We start from the raw sequence: 23,859 nt of genomic DNA on the forward strand, positions 1-23,859 counted from the left end.
GTAGAGTTATATTTTAGATTCAATTATTTTGTTTGTCTGCTCTGTCTTGGGTCCGTTGCGCTTTACGTTTGCTGCATCGCAATCACAGTTAGTTGTCGTTTGCGATCGGCAGTTTAAACAACATGGGCAAAAGTATTACAATCACAGTGGTGTCTTTACTTCCGTTTTTTTGCATTAATTAATTTCCCCCCCCCCCCTAATTTTGCTGTTGTCGACTGCAAATTTCCCCAGTGTGGGACAAAAAAAAAGTTATCTTAATGTCAATTATATATATTTACATTGTGATGCATGAAGATATATTTATTTTTGTTGCATTTATGTGTATTTTAAGTTATTACCTGCTGCTGCTGCTATACTTCAATAAATGATCAAAAAAGTACAAAGCAAGTAATCCTTCCGTGCTGACTGACGATCCCTATTCAGAGGGGCGTGAAAAACAGGAATAACTGAACACATACATAGTAACCTTCCGGTTCCAATGGTCAAAACCTCACAGATAAGCTCCTGCTGAAATTAAATTGTCTTTCTTTCTGCGGTGTTGCTTTACTATAATTAATAATTGCATGTTCAAAAATTCTTCTTGAATATGATTGATATTCCAAAACTTACCTGTTAAAATAAATGCTTATCTGACACATTTTGCTTGACACCAGACCATATGCCGATTTCCACCTTGTTTCTCTTCTACTTGCATCACACTTGCCACCGACAGTGGCAAGTGTGCAAGTGTAGTGAGAAATAATTGATTTAAAACAAAAATAAACAGACACACCAATAGTAAACTCAGGCTCGGGATAATTGAATAAAAGGGCGGATGAGTGGAGACAATCGCTCTATCCTGCTGCAAAGCAACTTGACAATCACAGTTAGCTGTGCTTTTAAGGATGTTCAAATTTATTGTCTATTTATGTACACCATAGACCAGCAATTGATGACGATATCAAGATGAAGGTAATAACAGACATGTACAATCTCACTTGTCATATTATACGGATGAAAATCATAACACTGTATCTATATCTGCTATAATTCTTAAATCACAGTTGGGATAAACAACAGCGTGTTCTAATAATAATCATGTCAAAGCAACAAAGTAAAGATGCACTGACACAGATTTAGTCCGATACGTGACTGGTCGCAATTTTAAACACAAAGTCAGTACACAGTACACATACCATAGGATTACTTTCAGAACATAATGCACCAACCATCTTGTAGAATTGACAGTACAACAGTTTTGGACACAGACGAAGAAATATATGACAAACATGCACCACAAAGGTCAAAGTCAAAATAGAACACTCTGTTACATTTACATCAGTGTGTGTGTCTTTAACTATGCGGACACAATTGATCTGTGCTTATGTTATTATTTCATCGTTTTTGGCCATGGCTGCTACATGGGTTTCTTTTGTGCTCAATTTATGTAAACAATATTGATTGGAACATGCTACGACAGAGAGTTCACCATAAAATGACAACAGATTGTAGTTCAAATGTATGAATACATATACATATTGACAATATACTGAATATAGAAAATTGTATCAGTACACCATCATGGATTGATTAGACACACGACAGCGAAAACAGCTATTACTATTCTGGGAAAATGTTTGGTCCATTCATTAAGAAGAACATTTACGATCACCATTGGAACAGAAGGCCTGGCTCACAATCTCTGTTGCCGCACCTCACGAAGATGTTCGATGGGACTGAGTTGGGAGGTATTTGCCAGTAAATTTCTACCATGCCAAGCTCATCCAAACAAGTATTTAAACCTTAACCCTTTCATGCACCAATAATGACAACCTGTAACCTGATAACATGATAAGCTGTCCACTGTAGTAAGCGCTGTCCCTGAAAGGGTTAATATGAGGTTCCTGCCTGTATGTGGATGTTCTCTGGGTCATGATGTACTGATGCCAAGAGTATTTAGTAGGCTATAGCCAGAATTACTGTCGGTCTTTGGTGAGCAGTTTTCTGGCTGTATATCAGGAAGTTGCTAATTCCAATTAAATAGCTGTCGTGTGTTGCCCGATTAATTCTGTGAGGGCAACTAAAGTGGTGGTTAAATCAGCAGTTATATGTTCCATGTACAGCACTTTGTATGCTGCGATAGCTGTTTGAAAGTGCTCTATAAATACAGTTGAGTTGAGTTATGAGCGAGTAGCTGCTAATGCTAGCTAGTCTTAGATGTCATCCCAGAGTTCTTTGTTTTGTTTAGCAGGAGAGCCAGAAAACTGGAAAAGTTTGCACACAGACCGTGTTGCTGACTTTTCTTGCAAAATTCACTCCTACGCCAACATAGAATTTCCCAAAATGGCTTATGTTTTAATACGATGAAAGGGAAAAACTGATCAAGCCCATGAGTAATGAATTAATTAAACTGTGTGTTAACCAATACCGTATTTTCCGCACTAAAAGGCGCACCTAAAAGCCTTCCATTTTCTTAAAAGCTCACAGCGCCTTAAAATCTGATGCGCCTTGTGTATGGTCATTACGGTAATATGTCAACCCCAAAATGGCTCGTTGCTCGAGACATGCTTACAACGCAGCTTTCAAACGTAAGGCGATTGGTTGCGCAGTTGAACACGGAAATAGAGCAGCGTCAAGAGAGTTCAACGTTAATGAGTCAATGTTATAACTTGCTGTTGGTGAAGTGAACTGTGTTGCTGCATTATTAGATAAGCTTTACTGACATCTGCTCATCGCTATATAAATCAGGGTGTAGTGCAGTGTTCTGTTGGTATTTCCTTGAGCATAGCTCCATCTAGTGGATGCATTGTAGATTGCGTCTTATAATGCGGTGTAATATATGTAATACATATCCATCCATCCATTCCATCCATTTTCCGAACCGCTTGATCCTCACTAGGGTCGCGGGGGGTGCTGGAGCCTATCCCAGCCGTCTTCGGGCAGTAGGCGGGGGACACCCTGAATCAGTTGCCAGCCAATCGCAGGGCACACAGAGACGAACAACCATCCACGCCCACACTCACACCGAGGGACAATTTAGAGCGCCCAATCAGCCTGCCATACATGTTTTTGGAATGTGGGAGGAAACCGGAGCACCCGGAGAAAACCCACGCAGGCCCGGGGAGAACATGCAAACTCCACACAGGGAGGCCGGAGCTGGAATCGAACCCGGTACCTCTGCACTGTGAAGCCGACGTGCTAACCACTGGACTACCGGGCCGCCCGTAATATATATCCAATATATGAAAAAAATTACAAAATAGGCCATTCATTGAAGGTGCGCTTCATAATCCAGTGCCCCTTTTAGTGTGGAAAATACGTTACCATAGCTGATATATGTGGGGCGAGGTATTTATTGTGTGCATCTTTGTGTGCGTGTTGATCGCATCTTCACCGCATTGTGCATATTGCCCTTGTATCTCAGCAGTCGAGGCAATAGGGACCATCTGCAGCACAGATGAAAGTATTGCCCGTCACGAGTCAACACAGTCTGAACAACAACAAGTCTACAAATCCAGACGGGGGTTTCTAACTTTTTTGACGGGTGGATTTGACTGAAGATGCGCTGCCAAAGTAAAGTACTGAAACAGCATAGTAAAACAATGCTTCCTCCATAGGGTCTCAGAGCATGAAAAAGAAAGGAAATTGAGTCGATGAAGGGCAGAATTGGGGGATTTGATTTGAATAGTGTTGACTAGGCCGAAACTAACGTATGCTGTGATTTTTCCAGAAGCTTCTATTCACATGGAGATACAGTATGAGAGTCTATCAAGTCAGTTAAAGTGCAGGATGCATTTTGTGGCACGCTGCAAGTTGTGCATGTGGGGTCAGCAGAGCGACAAAGACAGCCACCAGCAAGAAACAAATATAAGGCAAGCTCATCTTTACAAGGTATCTAATGGCTAAAGCTTTCCTATCTGCACAGTTTCTTTCCTATAAATAGTTTGGATTAATGCAAATAAAATTTTGAGCAAACTGTTCCAATGCGCATCACGAGAAACCTTCATTCGCTTTTGAACTTTTGTTTCCTCGTTGACTGCATGTGAAGTACAGAAGGTTAACCTTGATATCTTGAGCTCAACCACTCCTTCCAAGAATGAAAACGAATACTGGTATGGTCCAAAGTTCCGGGATGGCAAGAATTTTGTTTGTTTGTTTTTTTTACCAAGGAAATGCATGCTGGAGTAGACCCGCTCTTAGTCGCTGTTACATTGGACATACTTTGTTCTCCGGGATAGGGAGCTGAGCAAAGGAGCCACAGTCAGTCGGAAAATCTTCAGATCCTGGCGATACTGGTATACGGGCCGCAATGGCAGCCATTTCTCCTGTTTGACTGTCCGCAGTTGTTCCTGGTCGCTCTGACGTCTGGTTCAAGTTGCTTTCTGGCATGGCCACGATGCCGGTGAAGAGCTGGATGATGCACTTCCGGAACTAAATACAAATCAAAAGCATGAGAAGACATCTGTGTGCTTTAAGTAAGGGCAGATCTAGTCAAAACATGCAAAGAGCTATAAGAGCATCAATTAAGGGGAATTGTTAACTCCTGTATTATTCAGGTCAAAACCATTTCCTCCTAAAGCTGACGGTACAATCCAAATTCCTTCATTCTCAATTTCAAACCCCTTTCACACTGCCGATCTAAGGTGGCTTTTCCCCTGCACGTTGTCCTGTGTGTAAAGGCACTGAAACAAAACGGGCAGTTGAAGCCAACTAGCAAAAAGGCAGACAGCACAACACGTACAATGTGAAGTTAAACATGTGAGAACCACTTCTCATTTTGTGTTAAGGATACCTCTGACGGTGCTTTAAAAAAATGGTGCTTAAAATTGGCTCGAAGAGATTAAGTTAGCCCATGAGTCCCATCTCTGTCTTTTTAGAGCGTTAACACCAGCTCATGTGAAGTTCATTTTTAGTTGCTTTTATTTTTGTTGTATTTTATTTCTTTCCAATTAAATTCTCATTATTTGCTACTCTTTTCATAGTAGTTAGTTTCCTTATTATGGAATTCTTCCAATTCCCATGTAGGTTTTGAGAATAAACGTGCACCTCATGAAAACTGTATTGCGCAGTGTCAAACTCGCATCTCTCCAAATGTACCATCCTTCAAATCAATGACTGATTTTAAGAAGTTTTTCATTTGTTTGACCCTTTTACATTGAATTCAAAAATGGATGATGTGCCTCTAGTGGCAGACAAGTGTACTGCAGGCAGTAAACTCAAGCAGTCATTCATAAAATAAATTGACCCCTTTCTATCACTTCAATATTTTAGCTGTAAATTTGTGTCTTTGCCGATGTCGAATTGCTTTATAGGAGAAATGGTGGTCTTCCCCATCACTCACGTCCCGCCGCTATTTCGACAGTCACCCTTCTAACACTGCCCGCATTATCACCCCCTTTTTATAAATTGCATTAAGTGTGCACATTTTTTTTTGTTTTGGGTTTTTTTTTAGTATATTGCGCAGGCAGCAACAAAACAGCAACAAATGGCCCCTAAGCCACATATTGGATACCACTGCTTTCTAGGGTCACAGTCTTTTGAAGTTGTGGAGGAGTGGATCTGACACAAGTAGTGCTTTAAGTCCTTTTGTATCAGCTCATTTCTTGATCAGGGTCATAAGTGGTTTGGTGGAACACGTCCATGTGAGTCATTCAATTATGTGGACGAGCCAATTGTAGCAGCGCAGTATGATGTGTTATCCAGCCATAGATTGCTATGTCCTGTGAGTGAGGTATGGCAGCACTTTAGTAGGCTTCTCTGTAATTGCTGCCATTCATTAGTCTGTAAATACATTCTGATAACCATTAGGAAACTGTGCTCATATGATCTCTTTTCCGAGATAGAACTCATTCCCAGACCTGGAACAGGGCCTCCGCCAAAGGCTGTTGGTGCTTTATAAAATGCTGTGTTTCTCAGCATGTGTTTCTTCAATGTAATTGCATTATTGTAAATCTTATTCTGAGCATGACGTAAAACAAGTCACTTGACTTCAAGTACTGGCTACTTAGCCGAAGTAGTTGCCGTTCTGATCCAGTGTTCTTATTTGCATCTACTTTTCATGTTGACAGAGGCTGACCCAGTTAAAGAAGTAAGAAGTAGAACACTCCCATGGACATACAGACGGCATGCAGTTTCCTTGCAGGGGAGTCTGAACTTATGGCCTTTTTTGTCATGCAATTACACACTTACAGTAGTTGGCGGTGTGTTACATACACCCCCCCCCCCTACCCCCCTCTCCATTTATAATGTTTAGGTACATAATATTAGGAAAGCCTCTTGGTGAAACCAAGACCTCATATAAAGAACAATGTAATACATTATAAAAAAATAATAGAAAACATCCATCCATTTATTTTCTGATCCGCTTAAGCTCACAAGGGTCACGGGAGAGTTACCTTTAATTACCGTATCGAACTCGCCTTTATCGTATTAAGTTGTCTCATTAAAAAAAGTGATATATCATATTGTGTCGAATCATTAGGCCTTATATCAATACTGTTGAACCTCGTTTCAACGTAATCCGTTTACATTTTCACCCCTATAAGGTTTACGTTTCAAATTCCCGATTTAACATAATTCATTTTCCATTTGCCAATTTTGTTTACAACGAACACCTTTATAATCTTCTATATTTTTATAATGTTATAATACCATCATAACAACCGGATTTTCCCCCACAAAATAGTGAAAAGGCCTTTATTACAACAAACCATGGGAAGCTAACTGCCGCCACATTGCTTATGAACAAAATGTACGGTGCGGGATTCCCCCCCGTTGCTTAGCAACGCTATTGATCGAATCATTACATTGTTGTTCTTCCTGCCGTAACTCGCTGTCCTGAGCACATTCTCTGAAAAAAATATCAGGTCAACGGAAGCAAATCTCGCTGTGTGTGAAGCCTGAAATTGTCTCTCACTTTCGAAAGGGACTCTCTCAGGGTCGGCAGCACTGGCATTTGCTGACTGAATGTTTTCAGAGATGAAGTAGGAACGCCACAGTTGTTTGTTTCATGTCTTGTAATTTTTTTTTTTCATATTCACATATTTCTAATTGACATGTTTATACTGTATTACACACTCATGTTTTTACATCTGTTCATACTGTATGATACATCATAGTTGGCGGCCATTTTATAGGAAATGGTTACAACGAGCTACCGTAATAATGTGCAGATTCGTTATGTCTCTCGACGTACATTGTAACGAGATTCGACTCTATGTATTTTATCAGTCCAAAAAAACTATCATTAGACCCCGAATGTTTACTATGATAGTATGGTATATATAGTATCGGCACCTCAGCAATTGCTTCATGTATTGATCTCAGTGTCAATGTGCTTCTTTTATACAAGCTCTACTCTTGTCAATCCTGGCTCACTCAATGATGTTGAGCCAAATACTGTCCCAATCTCACTAACAGTTCAAGGCAGTACAGTGCAAACCTTAACAAGAGAAATGTGACTTGAATATTCCTAGCAGTACCAATAGCCAACTTTACAAGCATTACATAGGTGGGTTATGCATTTTTCAACAGGGCCTCATATGGACAATTGTACCCACTGAATTGCACATTTTATTTATTCATATGCCGTGCATTATTTAGAACCAGGCAAGCTCCTCCAACAATACAGACATCTTGGGATTCACGGCAATTTTCAACTGCGGTACACACAACATGATATCTCTAAGCTTCAGTTAAAAGAGGAAATATTACCTGTCTGTTCATGAACACGTAGATGATTGGGTTATACACCGCAGCTGTCTTGGAGAAGAATGCAGGAATGGAAGCCAACCTTGGATCCAATTCAATGTTTGGATGAATTGTAACCAGTATAGCAAATACAGCATATGGTGTCCATGCCACCATGAATGCTATAATCATCACTATCACCATCCGGGTCACCTGGCGCTCGGGCTTCCTGGCATTGGCCAGACGACCGTGGGACACCTAGAGGGAAAGAAAATTCTTGATTTTATTTATGGTTTTAGATATTGCTGATATGGCTTTACAAGTCACATTAAAGTGTGCTTCAAACTCACTTTTAAGTACCGGTACACTAGTACATGTATAGTGTGGGTACACTAAGGTCAGAAAAAACAGTATGTGTGGTCTTTTCTCAACAGGTCAATAAGCATGAGTTTGACAGAGTTTTGGAATGTCAATTCCTTTGCACATCTGTGATGGTCAGATAACTGCAATATAAGTATTGACTGCTTTTTCAGGTGACATACTTGGATATTCTGAACATCAAGAATACAGAACTACGTTGACATTTCACACTACAACAGTCCTCCTCAAATAGTGGGGTGGGGCCACTTCGGCCGCCATGCTGCGATGTGACCTTGGGCAACATGCGTTTTATTACTTGTTGATAATTGGTCTATATTCGTTTATTTATTTATTTATTTCTGTTAATAAAGGTTAGCACCGGTGTTCATGCGGATGGCTCCTGCGGCCAGCGGTTCGCTCTCCAGCCCTGAGGTTACTGCGAGCGGCTGGGACGCCACGCATCGGCATCTCCTCATGCCCCGCGAATCTGGCCAGCATTCGGGTGAGCTCCGCCTTTCACGCACCCTCCAAGCGAGGCCGGCCAGCCCCGGCCATCACTCCGTTTAGCTCGCACCGATAGCTGCCACCATGACGGAGGCTGCAGGCAAGCGTTTACTGATCCTGCCAGTATGCTTGTCTCAAAGATTAAAGCCATGCAATTCTGAGTACACACGGCCCGTAACCGAAACATGTAGCCTCCCGAAATTTTGCACCGACATTTTAAAATGGGAACGATTCCGGGAGAACCAGAATTTAAGTCCCAGTTCCAATTGATTTCCAAACCTAAAGTGTGATGAGAGGTTAAAAAAAAAAGAAGAAAAACATTTAACTCAATACTGATTGTGGTATCTCATGAAGATAATGGTGGATTTCATTCAGAGTACTTATAGTGAGGAAAAGACTCAGTTAGGCCTCTTGTATCTATGACTTCAGAAATATTTTCTCAAATAAGTGAAAACAAGGCCATTCGCTCCCCAGGTGTATTTGAAGCCGCACTGACCTTCCGGAGCTTCCGCAGAAGCTTCCCATAGCAGAAGAAGATTAGTCCAAGAGGCAGAATGAAACAAGTGGAGAACAAGGTAATGATGTAGCTGTGGTCAATGATGTTGGATGAATACCTGGTAGACACACATCCATTCAAACAGTGTTCAATTCCCACATACAGCAATGAATAATTATAGCAAAGCCATTGTGAAAAAACACTCTTGTGGCAAATTGTCTACATTTTGAGGATGCTTCTTGTACGGATTCAGTGATTTCACTTCATCAAGGAAAACTCCCAATGCATCTCTATTTTTTGAGATGTGTCAATATTTTTCTATGTCAAAGTCCTCAGATACATTTATTGCAAACCATATTGACTGCAACCATTTTTTTGCCATGTAATTTTGTTTCAAATCTCTTTTCCAGTATCTTGGGAAATTGTGTCAGTCGGAACATTGGCCTGTAGTAAATTACAGTATGCGCTCCCTGTGGCTAATTTCACTTTGGGGAAGTGGGGGCTGTTCAGTTCTCTGGTGCCGCATGACACGTTACATCATTGGCCTTTCGGTCATTTTGGGATGTGATTCTCTTCAGCATGCAGCCACTGATATACAGTAAAGAGTGCAACATCACGTCCTCTTGTTTGATATTAACTTTGCAACTATGTAAAACAATAACTTGAGCACATTATTTGTGATTGTTCGACCGAACTGCTTTGCTTTTAGCTTGAGTATGTTTTTTTTACACAAAATACAAATTTGAGTTTCACCAAAAAATATCTTTTTGTGCTCAAAACTATTTTGTATTTGGTATTGTGGCAGAAGAATAATGGCACAAACCCACGCGGTTGACTAGAAATGGATCACAATCCACAATAGAGGCAAGGAACAGGGACAAAATATTAAATGCACTACTACCCTTAAAATCAGCGGGCCTCAAAATGCCGTTTACATGTACACAATTTCAAATGACTCTCATCTTGACAAGATTTGTTCCAGGGGGGTGGCGGCATTTTTTCATTGTTTTGATAGTCAATTGTTACATGAGGTTGTGTGATTTCCTCTCTGACTCTGAGGGCTCTTTATTCATGTTGAAGGCATGCGCAGCCACGCGTACAGAACTGGCGTATCTTGATTTTCAGGTCAGGTAAAGCCTCTTTTCGTGTGTTTGGCATTGCAGAATACTGGGACATTTTCTTTGACATGCTCCCAGTGTATCTGACAATTAGTGGCTAAAAGTAGACTGAAGTTGATGCCTGCTAGAAGCGGGTCTACGTATTGGTGCAGGTGGCGTAATGCGATTTGGGTGATTTTGATATATAGATGATTTCCTCTGCAAATGTGTGGTGACTGAGATTGTATTTCAGCCCTAAATACAACAACACCATGCATGGGACCCTCTGAATCATTGTAGTAATAAATTCAGTGAACACATCAGCTTAATTGTACTTGGAAAATCAACCTCCTACTCGCGGCACAGTTATGGGGTGATGTGCACGTAGCATCAGGGTAAAAGGCGGTCTCCAAGTACCCATTTCACACGGTGATCTGTGATCACCCGAGCCAACTTGGACTCCGGCAAATCAGTCTCAACTTCGACTATGTCAAAGACTGTGTGCCATTTTCTAAGGGAATGAGAGGAGCCGCTGCGAAGCAAGTCGACTGTGTTCACAACTCAAAAGAGGCAAACTACTCATTTCTAAATGTACCAAGCTGTGTGTGACTGAGAAAATAGCAAAATTTGGTGTTGCTCACCCCTGCACACAGTTAGACTGCGTTACATGCCGGACTTGCACTGGGTACAAATACCTCGAATGTTCCCCGACTAGCCAAGAAACAAGTTTGAGTTTTAAGTAACTTTTGTTTCATTTTTCAACATGGCTCTCCAGCTGGCTCTCGTCTAACTGTAAAGACACACCATTTTCAGTGACATGATCTGTGTGTCTTGTCTTAAGGGCAATTTGAAAGAGAGTGGCTGTCGTTTTGTTTCTTCTTTTTCAAACTTAGATTAATCCATCTATCCATCTTCTGAACTGCTTATCCTTACAAGGGTCGCGGGGCATGTTGGAGCCTATCCCGCCTATCCCAGCTGTCTACGGGCACAAGGTGGGTTGCCAGCCAATCGCAGGGCACACATAGATGAACAACCATCAGCACTCACAAAAGCACCAAGGAACAATTTTGTGGCATGTGAGTGTTCCACTCACATGCCATGCATGTTTTTGGAGTGAGAGAGGAAACCGGAGTACCCAGAGAAATCCCACGCAGGCACGGGCAGAACATGCAAACTCCACACAGGGAGGCCGGAGCCGGAATCGAACCCTGCACCTTTGCACTGTGAGGCCAACGTGCTAACCAAATTAAAATAAAATTAGTGCATGATTTAGGCTTAAAATGTATGCACTATTTGATATAGGACCATTCTTACATTCAGGTACAGTATTATCTCACAGATTAATCACTTTCTCTGTGTCTGTGTATCCCTAAGACTTCAACTGAATAGTGGCTTCCTTGAAGTTTAATAAAATCTGCATGCCTTGATTCAAGCAGCTAAATTGCATTTCCCAGATGGCACCCTTTAGGCCAAGGTCAGTGCTCGCTTCTTCTTGAATTTTACCCTGGGACATTTTCCTGCAGTGTGAGTTTATAACTCAATGTCTTTTGATTTTGTTTTGATGAAACAGCATACCATTAAAAAAAAAAAAAAAAAAAACTTTGCAAAATGCTCAGTATTCTTCCGTATTCAGTTAATGCTACATGTAATAAATTATATGCATTCTTTTTAAATGATGAAGTCTGAAGTTTATACTTCCATATTCTTCTTTTTGTGCCTTTCACTGTACATGTACCAAAACTAATAGCAAACTAGGAATAAAAGGACCGCAATGTTACCCGAGCATTCTTTAATTGAACAAGCTATAATCTAACCTCCACGTACCAAAAATAGCTCTGCATGTTTTTATATTAATTGATTCACCATAACAGTTTGTCTCACATCTTTCTGTGATTTTAGTCATGCCCATTGTAGTAAAATATTATGGAAAACAAAACATGCAAGACTCTTAGCTCTCTCAGCTTCAAATGGAAGCAAATGTACTTACATTGATACAAAAATCTCAGACTCAGCTTTGGTTCGTCTTATCTGTCCAAAGCACATTCTCTCAGAAATGTTATGACATTAAAACATGACGTTATGCTAAATACCAGGCTTATGACTTCTTTTAGTGACCATCATATGTGTTCTTGCTTTCCTACAAAAAGCTAGAATGGTAAATATTTCTCGTGACCTCTTCTCCAGCACAGGAGCAACAGACAAAACTTTACTCTCTGAAACCTAAAATGAATTTAATACTAATTAATGTCATTGCCAGTACCTAAATCTGCCCTAGAATTGACTCTTCTTTTATGGTAAAATGACTACTGTGAAAAAGTTGAAACAACATTTCCTGTGACTTGTTGAATGTGCCCTATATCTGTGAATTATCTATCCATCCGTTTCCTATTGCGCATGGCTTGATTAGCATCACAGGTGAGCTGGATCCTACCCGGCTGATTTTGCGTGTCTTATACATACAGTCTACTGTAAACAAGACAAGGACGTTTCTCACCAGTCAGGCTCGCAGGTTGTTCCAATCTTACTGACGGTATATCTGTTCCAGCCCAGCACCGGCGGGAAGGTCCAAACGAAGGAAAAGATCCAGACAAAGAGCAGACCCATGACGGCGTGTTTGGCTTGCAGTCGAATGTTGCCCAGAGGTCGACAGATCACGAAGAATCGTTCGAAGGACAGAATGGCCAAAGACCACAGGGCAACAATTCCTGAGGCGAACAGCAGATCAGTCACAACCAGGCATGAGTACAGGATCCCAAAGCAGTATAGAGGAAAGTGTGGACAGAAACATGCGCCATATTGTTACCTAGCCTGACTTTAATGTCACTTTGCGATGCCATGCAACGCAATTAACAAAATGCATACATACAACACCACAACACACACGCACAGACGCACACATGCATTATAAAAGAAATAGGCTGTGATTGTGATGAACAGAACATCCCAGAGCCACAAATCAAGCAGTTTGTCAAATGTTGAAAACATCCATTAATTATATGAGCCGCTTATGCTCATGAGGGTCGCGGGCATGCTGGAGCTTATCCCAGCAATCTTCAGGCAGTAGGCGGGGGACACCCTGAACTGGTTGTCAGCCAATCGCAGGGCTCACATTGACTAACAACAATTCACGTGCACACTCACACCTGGGGACAATTTAGAGTGCTCCATTAACCTGCCATGCGTGTTTATGGAACGTGGGAGGAACCGAAGTACCTAGTGAAAACCCACACAAGAACATGCAAACCCCACACAGGAAAGCCGGGGCCGGATTCCAATCCACAATGCACTGTGATGGGGGACGTGCCAGTCTACCACCGTGTAATTGCACAGCCACTACAATAGGTGTCAGTGTCCCTTATCAGAGTTTATCCATCCATTCTCAAGACAGCTTATCGTGAACGGGGTCAAGGGGGTTGCTGGAGCCCATACCAGCTGACGTTGGGAGAAAGGCGGACTACACCCTGAACTGGTCGCCATTGAGTCGCAGGGGCACATATAGATACAAACAACCATTCCCATCCACAACCACGCCATCACTGAATAAGAACCAATTCCGCGCTGCCCGCACACAAGTCAGGCAAGTGTACACCTACACCGTCAGTGACGTAGCCAAAAAGATGACATCCATTAATCAGGTGACGTGTGTTAAACCAAGGGTGTCGAGACTTTCCACTAATACAGCTTTGCGGAAGAGGACACCCTTCCTCAGTAAAAAGGTTGTCTTTAATACTGTATCTGTAATAATCGCCGCTCAGTGCCTCTCATTTGTCATCCAACACAGTAATCGAATTACATGCAAATTTTCCGCTTTGTTAAAATGTTACGTGTGTGTGATTTCTGCATTTGATAATGTATTTGAAATGCCTTCTCTCTTTTAACTGAAAATGGTATTATGTTTAATTAAATTATGCTTAGAAGCATATGGGGCTGGGATGGCCTGGTTATAACTTCCCCTACAGTGCGGCTATTTATTATTGCTTGACAACGGATCTCAGCTCTGGAAAGCCAAAGAGATGTGAGTAAAGTTACTGATGCTAGAAATAGTTAAATGATCCAGGGTGGTTGAATTAGGCTGCCTCATGATGGACTAAAAAAAAGCTCTCTTTAATTATGGTAATAACTCATTCTCACCAAGCGGGTAATTACCTTTCTCTCTACAATCACAGACTCGCAGTGTCTGAGCTTAGTGTGGAGGACAAAAGAGAATGGTGGAAACCAGGATGTTCCATTATGTTTCACACATTAAAACATGAAACGATACAAAGATTGACTAATGAAACTGGCAATTTTTTTTTTGGTCTTGTTTTTTTAGTAGCCCATAATAAGAAGCGAAAATGGTGCACTGATACAGGAACTCTCTCTCTCATACACAGGCACACACGCACACACACGACCATCTACATATTTTGTTACCACCATCTCTTAATCTATTCCCTCCTGACATCCTGAGCAAAATAACAAGCACGACCTGCAGCCGGCTTATTTTCATCAATGTCTAATTTATCAACAAATGCCAAAGCAGGTGGCTACAATGACACACCTGTCGGACCCTAAAACAAGATGAGACTGAACCGGATTTTCCCTCCAGTCCATTGCTCATTGATTAAATATCACTTGAATAACCGCTGAGTTTATGTATTCTGCAAGGTTTCTTTTGGTCAACCTTGAAACGCGTTGGGCCTGTTTTACTTGTATCCCAAATTGCATGTTTACTCTGACAGATTGCGCACACTGTTGGTGGGCGTGTTGCTGATTTACTAAGACTGCAATCTAGACTAAAATGTAAAATAGCCAGCAGTAAATTTCAACACACTGTGGGGAACTGGTGAAAGAGTGGTTGGTCAAAAAAGAAGGCTTTACAGTCAATTAAGAGCTGATGGTTTTGCCATGCAACATTTACTTTTGCATCGCTAGTGCAATTTTAACTGATGCAATTGAAAGTCTTATTCAAAGACAAAAAAAACATATTACTGAGTTGCAGAAAAGAAATCTATCATTTTGATCATTTTGGTCAAGCCAGCAGTTCATCATAAAACGTTTTGTTTATTTTTATACTCTTAAGTGCTCATCCAGACCAACCTTGTATTGTATTTGAAAACTTAAGACGGCCTAACCAAGTAAAATGCTCTGGAAAATGCCAGCACAAGAGATGTATCGCCTTACATTTTTTGACGGAGTTATAAAAAAAATGCACACAAGCAGAAAAGATCGATTCTCCCCATCACCTCTCATTTTGCCCATGCCTCCTCGTATAATTATACGCACCAGCGAGCGTTAGCCAATTTGGTGCCCGAGGCGTGACTTTATACGTTTATACGTTTTTCTTGACGTTGGCCTTGAAATTAAGTGTTAATAGTCCTCATTTATTTGACTATGATTGTATTGAAGGTTAATTTTCAGACGTTTTGGCGCCCCCTAGCGTACATGTCGCCGCCTATCTCCCCACATGGGCGAACCAGCCCATTTCAGACATGCTATCTTGAAGGTCCAGTTCATCTAAGGTTTTGACAAATCACATTGCACATGCTAAATTCGCCCATTTGCGTATGGCTACGCTTCCCAGCATGCGCAAAATGAATTGCGTGGACATTTAGCACATTTGGCAGAGGCAATGCTGGGTGCGCGCTGTGACTAGATCAGCTTTTCACGTCACGTTTGCGGGTTCAATCAAGTTTACGCCTGTTTTTGCATGCATAAATCTTGAGGAAGCCAGACCAATTGTGTTGTTTGCCACCATTAAAGCTGCCCTTTTTTGCAGCTATTTGTTTCAATATCATAAATCCTCAAGAAACACTTTATTCATATCAGAACATCAATATTCTCAATACTTGAACCGTTCTAGTGACAGAAGAGAACAAAGCACAGTGTAATTACACATGGAGGATTTTGGCAAATTATACAGGAAAATTACTTTTACATAACATGTTTAAATAATTTGTCTTATTCTCTGCCAAGTAACTTTTTTTAATGACAGGAATATTTCTAAATTCTGAAATTGACATCCTTTGACTTATTCATCTGTAACCTGCCGGCCATTCAGGGTGCCGAAGAAAGATTTTTAACATTATTCTCAAATCCATGCCTGAATCAACGCTTATGTTATTCTGACCTCAACAGACACTCCGAACAGATCTGACTGACAGGTGAACATATTCTGTGTTGTCAGTGCTGGTAACTCACTGATGATAAGGCATGCACAGTGATGGACGACTAGCATTTTCTGAGTGCAGGAATTTCTGCTTTTTGGACACACAGACTTAGTTCCCAGTCCAGTGGTCGATTTTAGGCATATTAAAAGGGAGGAGGGAAATTTATTTCAAGCTGCATGGGCTTACTTTACCAACAAAACTGCATTAATAGTACAGACGTAGACTAGCTGTGTACTACGTAGTCAAACAAAACATTTTTACACTGAAAGCATTTATGTTAAAAGGATAAGAGAGAGAGAGCGTGTGTGTGTGTGTGTGTGTGTGTGTGTGTGAGTGTGTGTGTGTGAGTGTGTGTGTGTGTGTGTGTGTGTGTGTGAGTGTGTGTGTGTGTGAGTGTGTGTGTGTGTGTGTGTGTGTGTGAGTGTGTGTGTGTGTGTGTGAGTGTGTGTGTGTGTGAGTGTGTGTGTGTGTGTGAGTGTGTGTGTGTGTGTGTGTGTGTGTGTGTGTGTGCGTGCGTGCGTGAGGAGTGCCCCACTCCACTGGCCAGTGATCGTGATGGGCTGAGCTGATTGCCGTGGAAAAATTGGTGATTGGCATTTTGTCGATCAATGCCTCTCATTGACGATTACAAAAGCAGATCATCCACAGCTCATACTTTGCAGCCTACAGCCAACTAAAGCCCAGCCGTTACGGAGTGAAGCGTCCCCACCCACTTTCCTTCACAATGCACAATACAGACCAAAACTGGAACTGAATCAACTGCATTATGATAAACTGTATGTTTGTGCATTTTCTGCACTGTCGGTTTCTAATGATTTCAAATGATTTTTTGTATAATAAGGGGATGGAATTTGGATAGAATTATTGTTTGTTTGTTTTTTTATTCATCAAATAATTGAAAAATAATTGACCAATGAATCTATGATCAAAATACGTGTTAGCAAGCAGCTGTACAATTTAATCTTCTTATTTATCTGATTGATCAGCCAATCTCACCCATTGATGATTGGCATTGAAATCAGCAGCATAAAACTATGTTCGGAATACCAAGATAGATATATACTGTAGATAGATAGATCATTTTATGGGGGTGTGTGAGGACAAAAGTAAAGCTACTTAATTTTGAGCGACTCTATCAGAGGCATGTTAAATTAACCGCATGTAAATTATTATGGGAGTCGTTTGGTGTGTGTCTTACTTAATTTTCCTTACAAGGTTAATGAAATATCCACTTATCCTCCCTTAGAGGTGACTGTATGAGAGGTTTAAAATATCAGCTCTCAATTTAAAAAAAACCCTTTTAATCAAAAACAAAACAAGGGCCAATTAACTGGATGTTATTAGATTTTAAAGCCAAGTGCCAATTGATAAGTGAGTCTTATTTTTATATTCCTCAGTGACTATCCTTAATGAATATGTTGATTGCATGAACATTCATCAAAATTCCTCACAGTTAACTTTGATCTGATGTTTTATTTTGGCACAGAGGGTAGAAACAAATGTTGGAGTCAGTCCTGAAGAAAACATGCAATTTTTATGTCATGCGAAGCGTTTTGTTAATCATCCATCAAGGTGTTAGTAGAAGAAAAAAAAAAAGATCCAACACTGAGACCTGCAGCTTGAAGATGACGCACAAACAGAGATGGATCTTGTCACTCTTAAGCAGGTCACACATAAGTCTTAAACCTTGAAGGCTGCAGCAAGTGCAACAGAATGCCATTTTGTCTCGGACAAGTCAAGACACACAGTTATCTCGAGTCAAGCCAAGCCACTTTATTAATGCAATCTAATCTGAAGTTTCTGATCTCTACAAAGAGAGCACTGTAATTCAATAAGGGTAACTGATGACATTACTGGCCAATTTATCTAGCCTGTATGTGCTGTACGTACAGTAAACCCATGTGTGGATTACACTCTTGAGAGCAATTAACACACTCCACTTCAACACAACTTCAATAATCATCATGAAGTTTAAAATCAATCAAAACTAGTTTTCCACCACCATCACCTTAAGTCAAAAACGTGTACGCTGCAAACAACCACAGCATGATCTTTTTGCACTGTATCTGACAAAATTATTTGTGTGACACAACTGTGCCACTGCTAAAAATAAATAAATAAATAAATAGAGGTAATGAGGCATGTACCTACCGAAAAAAGTGACAGCAAAGCCCTCCACCACACAAGCCCAACGTCCCAGGAAGAAATAACCTCTGGCATTTGTCAGGAAACTTATGAGTCCTCCTGTGAGGGAGACTAAAAAGTCAGCTATGGCCAAGTTGACTATGATGTAGTTCAGTGGTTGTCTGAGTTGTTTGAACTTGTATGTGGCAAACATAACCAGGAAGTTTTCGGTCAGAGAAAGAGAAGTGACCACAAACATGAGCAGCGCCAAAATGGTGAAGTTCCATGGCGCGATGTTCTTGATGGGTCCGACGAACGGGTCGTCGTCGATCGGACTCTGCTCAGCCACCACAGTGTAGGACACCGCGTTCACGGACAGACTTTGAGCCTCCATCGTCCATGACCACAGAGCAGACTACTTGCTTGATGCCTGCAACGCAGACAAAATCCCGATTCGGATCATTTTGTCAACTTCACGTCAAACGCGTTCGCTGCGGTTATGGCGCGATCTGCGCGCCGCAACTCTCTTCTTATAAAGTTTACGCCTTGGCATCCGCGCCATCCAAAATGCATGACAGAGCGAGGGAGACTGGTAAAAGTACAAGAAAAGTGAAAGCTGTCGAGGAAAAGGAAAAAAAACGTGAGCGCAGGGCAAAGCCGGGCGTCGTGCGTGCTGGACTCGCCGCCCCACCGTATTGCTTGCAGGGGAGCATGAGCCGCAGAAAGCTGCCGGTGGCGTGTTCGAGTGTCTTTTATAGGCTGCTGCTGCTGCTGATGATGATGATGATGATGATGATGCTCTTTTGCACTCCCGCCCTGAGAGCGCGTAAGAGGACTCATCCTCTTCCAAGTGCGACCGAACCTCTTACTCTTCATTACCACCACCAAGGGGATGATTCGCTTAAGAGTGATTTAAGGCTTCAGAGTTTTGGTCACCGGCTTCGTTTCTACTTTTAAGATAAGATAAGATAAGATATCCTTTATTTGTCCCGCAATGGGGAAATTACAATCAGAATTCAGAAAGGAAAAACGCTGGGTAGGGAGAGGGAAAAAAAACCACGCTCGAACTATCCTCTTCCGAGGATAATTTAAGTCCAGGATAAAAAAGACCCTAGCACATGAATAAGCATTAGACAGTTACAACAAGTCACAAGACATAACATGTATAAGGGGGGGATGAATGGGAAGGGGGGGGGGGGGGGGTTGGGTAGGGTAACCGTGACCCGGCCAAAATGACCAGCTGCACGGATTCACACGAGCGCTCTGCATGTCGAACCACGTCACGGGGGAAAAAGAATCGGAGCGATGAAGACGGTGATAACAAGGATGTGTATGCTCGTGTGGTTGTCCAGTTGTGTATGTGTATGCGTGTACAGGTCATAGCTGCTTCGTCGAGGTCTGCTCATCATGAAGACAGGTGAAAGGCCAGATAGCGTTGTTTGTTTTGGAGAGACGGCCGCCAACAATTCCAGACAGCCTTGAGTCCTTGGTCTGTATCTCTCACTGGCGCCGATCAGCCAATCCTCAATTCCTTTTCGAAGCGAAAATTCCAACGTCTCCATGGTATTATCGATCGCGCGGAGTCGCTCCAAACCGCAACAATATTGCGGTTGAGCTCAGTCACCGCTTGAGTCTGAGTGTTGGACATTCGCGCCAAGCCATCCAGAGTGACCGGCAGCTTCTTCACTTCCAATAGAGCTGCTCCCGTCGGTTGAATTTTGCGACAGAACAGCAAGCTGCCAACACCAAACAGCAGCATACCTGTTATCAAAAGGCCAATAATGTAGATGTCTTCCACGTCCTCCACGGACAGTACTGTCAGGCACACCGGTCTCCACTTTCTCCATGGATCCAGGGCGTATCCGGCAGCAAGTGTCCCCGGAGGGCAAGCAGGCTCGCCACTGCCTGCTCTTTCCGTCGAAAATCTTTTGTCAATTACATCGAGAGACCAGCCAACTAATTCCATGGTTAGTTCTTCGGATGAAAACACGGTAGGAGGCTAGGGAAAAAAGTTGGACAAAAGACAGCACAAAAAGACTAAGTGGCGAGCAGGGAAAAAAAAAGGTGGTGCGGCAGGGAGCAGAGCAGAAGCGTCCGCCTTCATCGAGAGCCAAGCAGAAAGCGTGAGGCTTTCATTGAATTTAGGTTCGATTCATTCATGAGTGTGCCTCAACACGCACACACATTCATTCATTCTATATATATATATATATATATATATATATATCCATCCATCCATTTTCCGAACCGCTTAATCCTCACTAGGGTCGCGGGGGGTGCTGGAGCCTATCCCAGCCGTCTTCGGGCAGTAGGCGGGGGACACCCTGAACCAGTTGCCAGCCAATCGCAGGGCACACAGAGACGAACAACCATGCGCACTCACACTCACACCTAGGGACAATTTAGAGTGTTCAATCAGCCTTATATATATATATATATATATATATATATATATAATTTATTTTTTTCGAGAAATACCAAGGGCTCAGAGAGGAGCTGGAGAGAGCCTGGAAGGTAAAGGTGACAGTCGTGCCTGTAGTGGTCGGAGCACCACGGGGGCAGTGACCCCCAAACTAGATGAGTGGTTGCAAGAGATCCCGGGAACAACATCGGACATCTCAGTCCAGAAATGTGCAGTGCTGGGAACAGCAAGGATACTGCGCAGAACCCTCAAGCTTCCTGGCCTCTGGTAGAGGACCCGAGCTGAATGAGGGACGGACACCACCCGAGGGGTGAGACGAGGATTTTTTTTTTAAACCTGAAGTATATGTTTTTCTTCACACACACACCTTTTATTCCATAATGTGCAGATAAATTTCATAATCCATAAAGTAATGGTTTTGGGGCTATTGCGGAACATTATGCACATTTTTCGAGGCCGACAAAAGGTAGCTTAAATCCTTCCGTGACCAAATTCCTTCCTGAATTTACTCATCCATCCATCTTCTACCGTTTATCCGGGGCCGGGTCGCATTGGCCAGCAGCTTTAGCAGGGAAGCCGAGACTTCCCTCTCCCTAGCTATTTCTTCCAGCTCTCCCCGGGGGATCCCGAGGCATTCCCAGGCCAGCTGGGTGACATAGTCTCTCCAGCGTGTCCTGGGTCGTCCTCGGGGTCTCCTCCCGGTGGGACATGCCCAGAACACCTCACCAGGGAGGCGTTCAGGAGGTATCCGAATCAGATGCCCAAGCCACCTCATCTGGCTCCTCTCGATGTGGAGGAGAAGCGGCTCGACTATGAGCCCCTCCCGGATGACCGAGCTTCTCACCTTATCTCTAAGGGAGAGCCCGGACACCCTGCGGGGAAAACTCATTTCGGCCGCTTGTATCCGGGATCTCGTTCTTTCGGTCACGGCATTTACTCATCTATCAAATCACTTTTCCCCATGAAAGGATTTCACAAATCAAATTTGAAGTAGTGCAGTACTTCTGCATTGTTATATGGATGAGTATGAGTGCAATGTATTGCAGCATGTCTGAAGTGGAACATATACAGATGCAAAAATGGACATGAATCGTGTACATTGATCTAGTAGCTGAGGTAGAATGCTCTGTGTATCATAGTCCAGTCACGAGTGGTATAGGGGAGGAAGTTCGTGGACAGAGAGAGCTCAGCATCCTTACAGCCAGATAGATGAAGCTGTTTTACAGCATTGAGGTACCAGAAGCTCCGGTAACCTCATCCCTGAAGGCAGGATGCTGAGGAGGGAATGTGATGGATTGGCGGTTTCACCAGCGACGTTGATGGCTGCGAGGGTGTGGCGGGTGAAGTAAATGTCTGTTGTTGAGGGCAGATGAGCACCAATGATTTTGCTGGCTGTATTGACGTTGCCTTTTGGGGTCGTCTGTCAGTAGGAAATGCAAGTTCCATATTCACATACAGCCAATGACGATGCTCTTGGTGGTGCCCTGGTAGAAGGAGTGTTTGATTTACAAACAGACTTGTGCATTTGTAATGTGGTGGTTTTTTTCCAGGTAAGGTCCCTCGAGATGTGAACTCTTTCCGTCACTGGTACTGCTCACCCCTTCCTCAGCAGCACCATTAATGAGCTGAGTTAATGTGTATGACAACTTGTGAAGTCTACAAACTGACATTGAGGAAAATATTGTTGTTTTTGCACCACTGGACCAGCTCACTCACCTCGGTGTAGTTGGCCGCGTCATGAATGGAAATGAAGCCGACCACTGTCACCTTTTCCAAAAACGTTATCATGCAATTGGTACTTGGTTGGGAAGCGATCATAAGTTACCAGTGTCAAGGGCAGCGGGCTAAACTTGTATCCTTCTAGGGGCCACCGTGCTCAGAGGTTGAGGGCTTGGTTAATTGAAGCGTTTTTGATCCTGTACTTGTTTTCTCTTTGTGCCTTTTGATGACAAATTCATTCCCTTGAACTCCTGCCTTCGCTGACCGCTTGTCTGCGCTAGGGTGCTTTGGCCTGCACGCTGCTATGATTAATAATCAAATATGACAGAATCATTATAAAGCTGGCCTTAATGGAGGAACGGCAAAACGAAAAGCTATTGTTGAAAAAAAAAGTGTAAAGGGAGTCCTGTTTTTTTAGTTTGCCAAAGCCATGTCGCGGACACAAAAAAAAATGGAAGAAATTATATAAGATTGAAGTAGAAGTTTTGGGCCAAAATACAAGACACTGTGGGCTCTATTTTCATGCCTAGTGTGTCTAGTGCAATCTAAGTGTGCACATGGGTGGAGTTTTCGTTTTTTTGGGGGGAATATTTTGCTTTCACAAGCACAAATCGAAGAGGGCGTTTGCACTGCTGTGGGATGCAACGTAATGCATAACATGACGTGCATAATTAGATGAACAAGCATTCACACTTACAATCACACCGAGGGACAAGTTTTTGGAATGTGAAAGGAAACCGAAGTACCTGGAGAAAACCCACACAGGCACTTGAAGAACATGCAAACTCCACACAAGAAAGCCAGAGCATGGATTAGAATCCTGGACGTCAGTAATGTGAGATGGATTTGTTTTTACAGAAGTCTGGATCAAACTGGTAGCCCTTTGCATTAATCCGTAACCAAGAAGTAGCTCTTCGTTTCAAAAAGGTTGATGGACTCTGAGTTTAAATGTTGTAGATATATATCAAAATACAACATACCAGTGAATAGAGATTTGTGGTTGAGCTTCAGCTATTTTACAAAGAAGAATGGACAAAAATTTCAGTATGATGACCTGCAAAGCTGGTAGATATCTGCCAAAGGTTCTGCAGCCATAAATGCAGAAAAAGCTGCTTCTGCAAAGACTCAAGTGTGCTATACACATACATTTTGAACCTCGTAACTGGTTAAAAGAAAACGGGTGATACCTCACACAATAGAGCACACTACACGCATAGCAGTGTATGTCACACTCCCATCACTGACCTGTGAGAGGCAGTATCATGCCATGGGGCATCCAAACAGACAAGAAATACAAAGGAAGAAATGGAGCGGTCGAAG

At 42.4% G+C, this 23,859-nt stretch overlaps 1 protein-coding gene across 1 annotated transcript; it reads right to left on the minus strand.

Moving 5' to 3' along the window:
- Positions 1–882: 882 nt before the first annotated feature.
- Positions 883–19,100, minus strand: valopa (vertebrate ancient long opsin a). Its single transcript, XM_086121870.1, has 5 exons — positions 18,426–19,100; positions 12,620–12,830; positions 9,029–9,146; positions 7,693–7,926; positions 883–4,410 (listed from the first exon to the last, which is right to left on the minus strand). Exons 1-5 carry the CDS (start codon positions 18,790–18,792, stop codon positions 4,186–4,188), a joined length of 1,155 nt encoding a protein of 384 aa, XP_085977996.1. The 5' UTR covers positions 18,793–19,100; the 3' UTR covers positions 883–4,185.
- Between the last annotated feature and the right edge of the window lie 4,759 nt (positions 19,101–23,859).

Source organism: Hippocampus guttulatus, chromosome 10 (genome assembly GCF_054856545.1).
Source record: "Hippocampus guttulatus isolate MCC_2025c chromosome 10, RoL_Hgut_1.0, whole genome shotgun sequence".
Lineage (NCBI taxonomy): Eukaryota > Metazoa > Chordata > Actinopteri > Syngnathiformes > Syngnathidae > Hippocampus > Hippocampus guttulatus.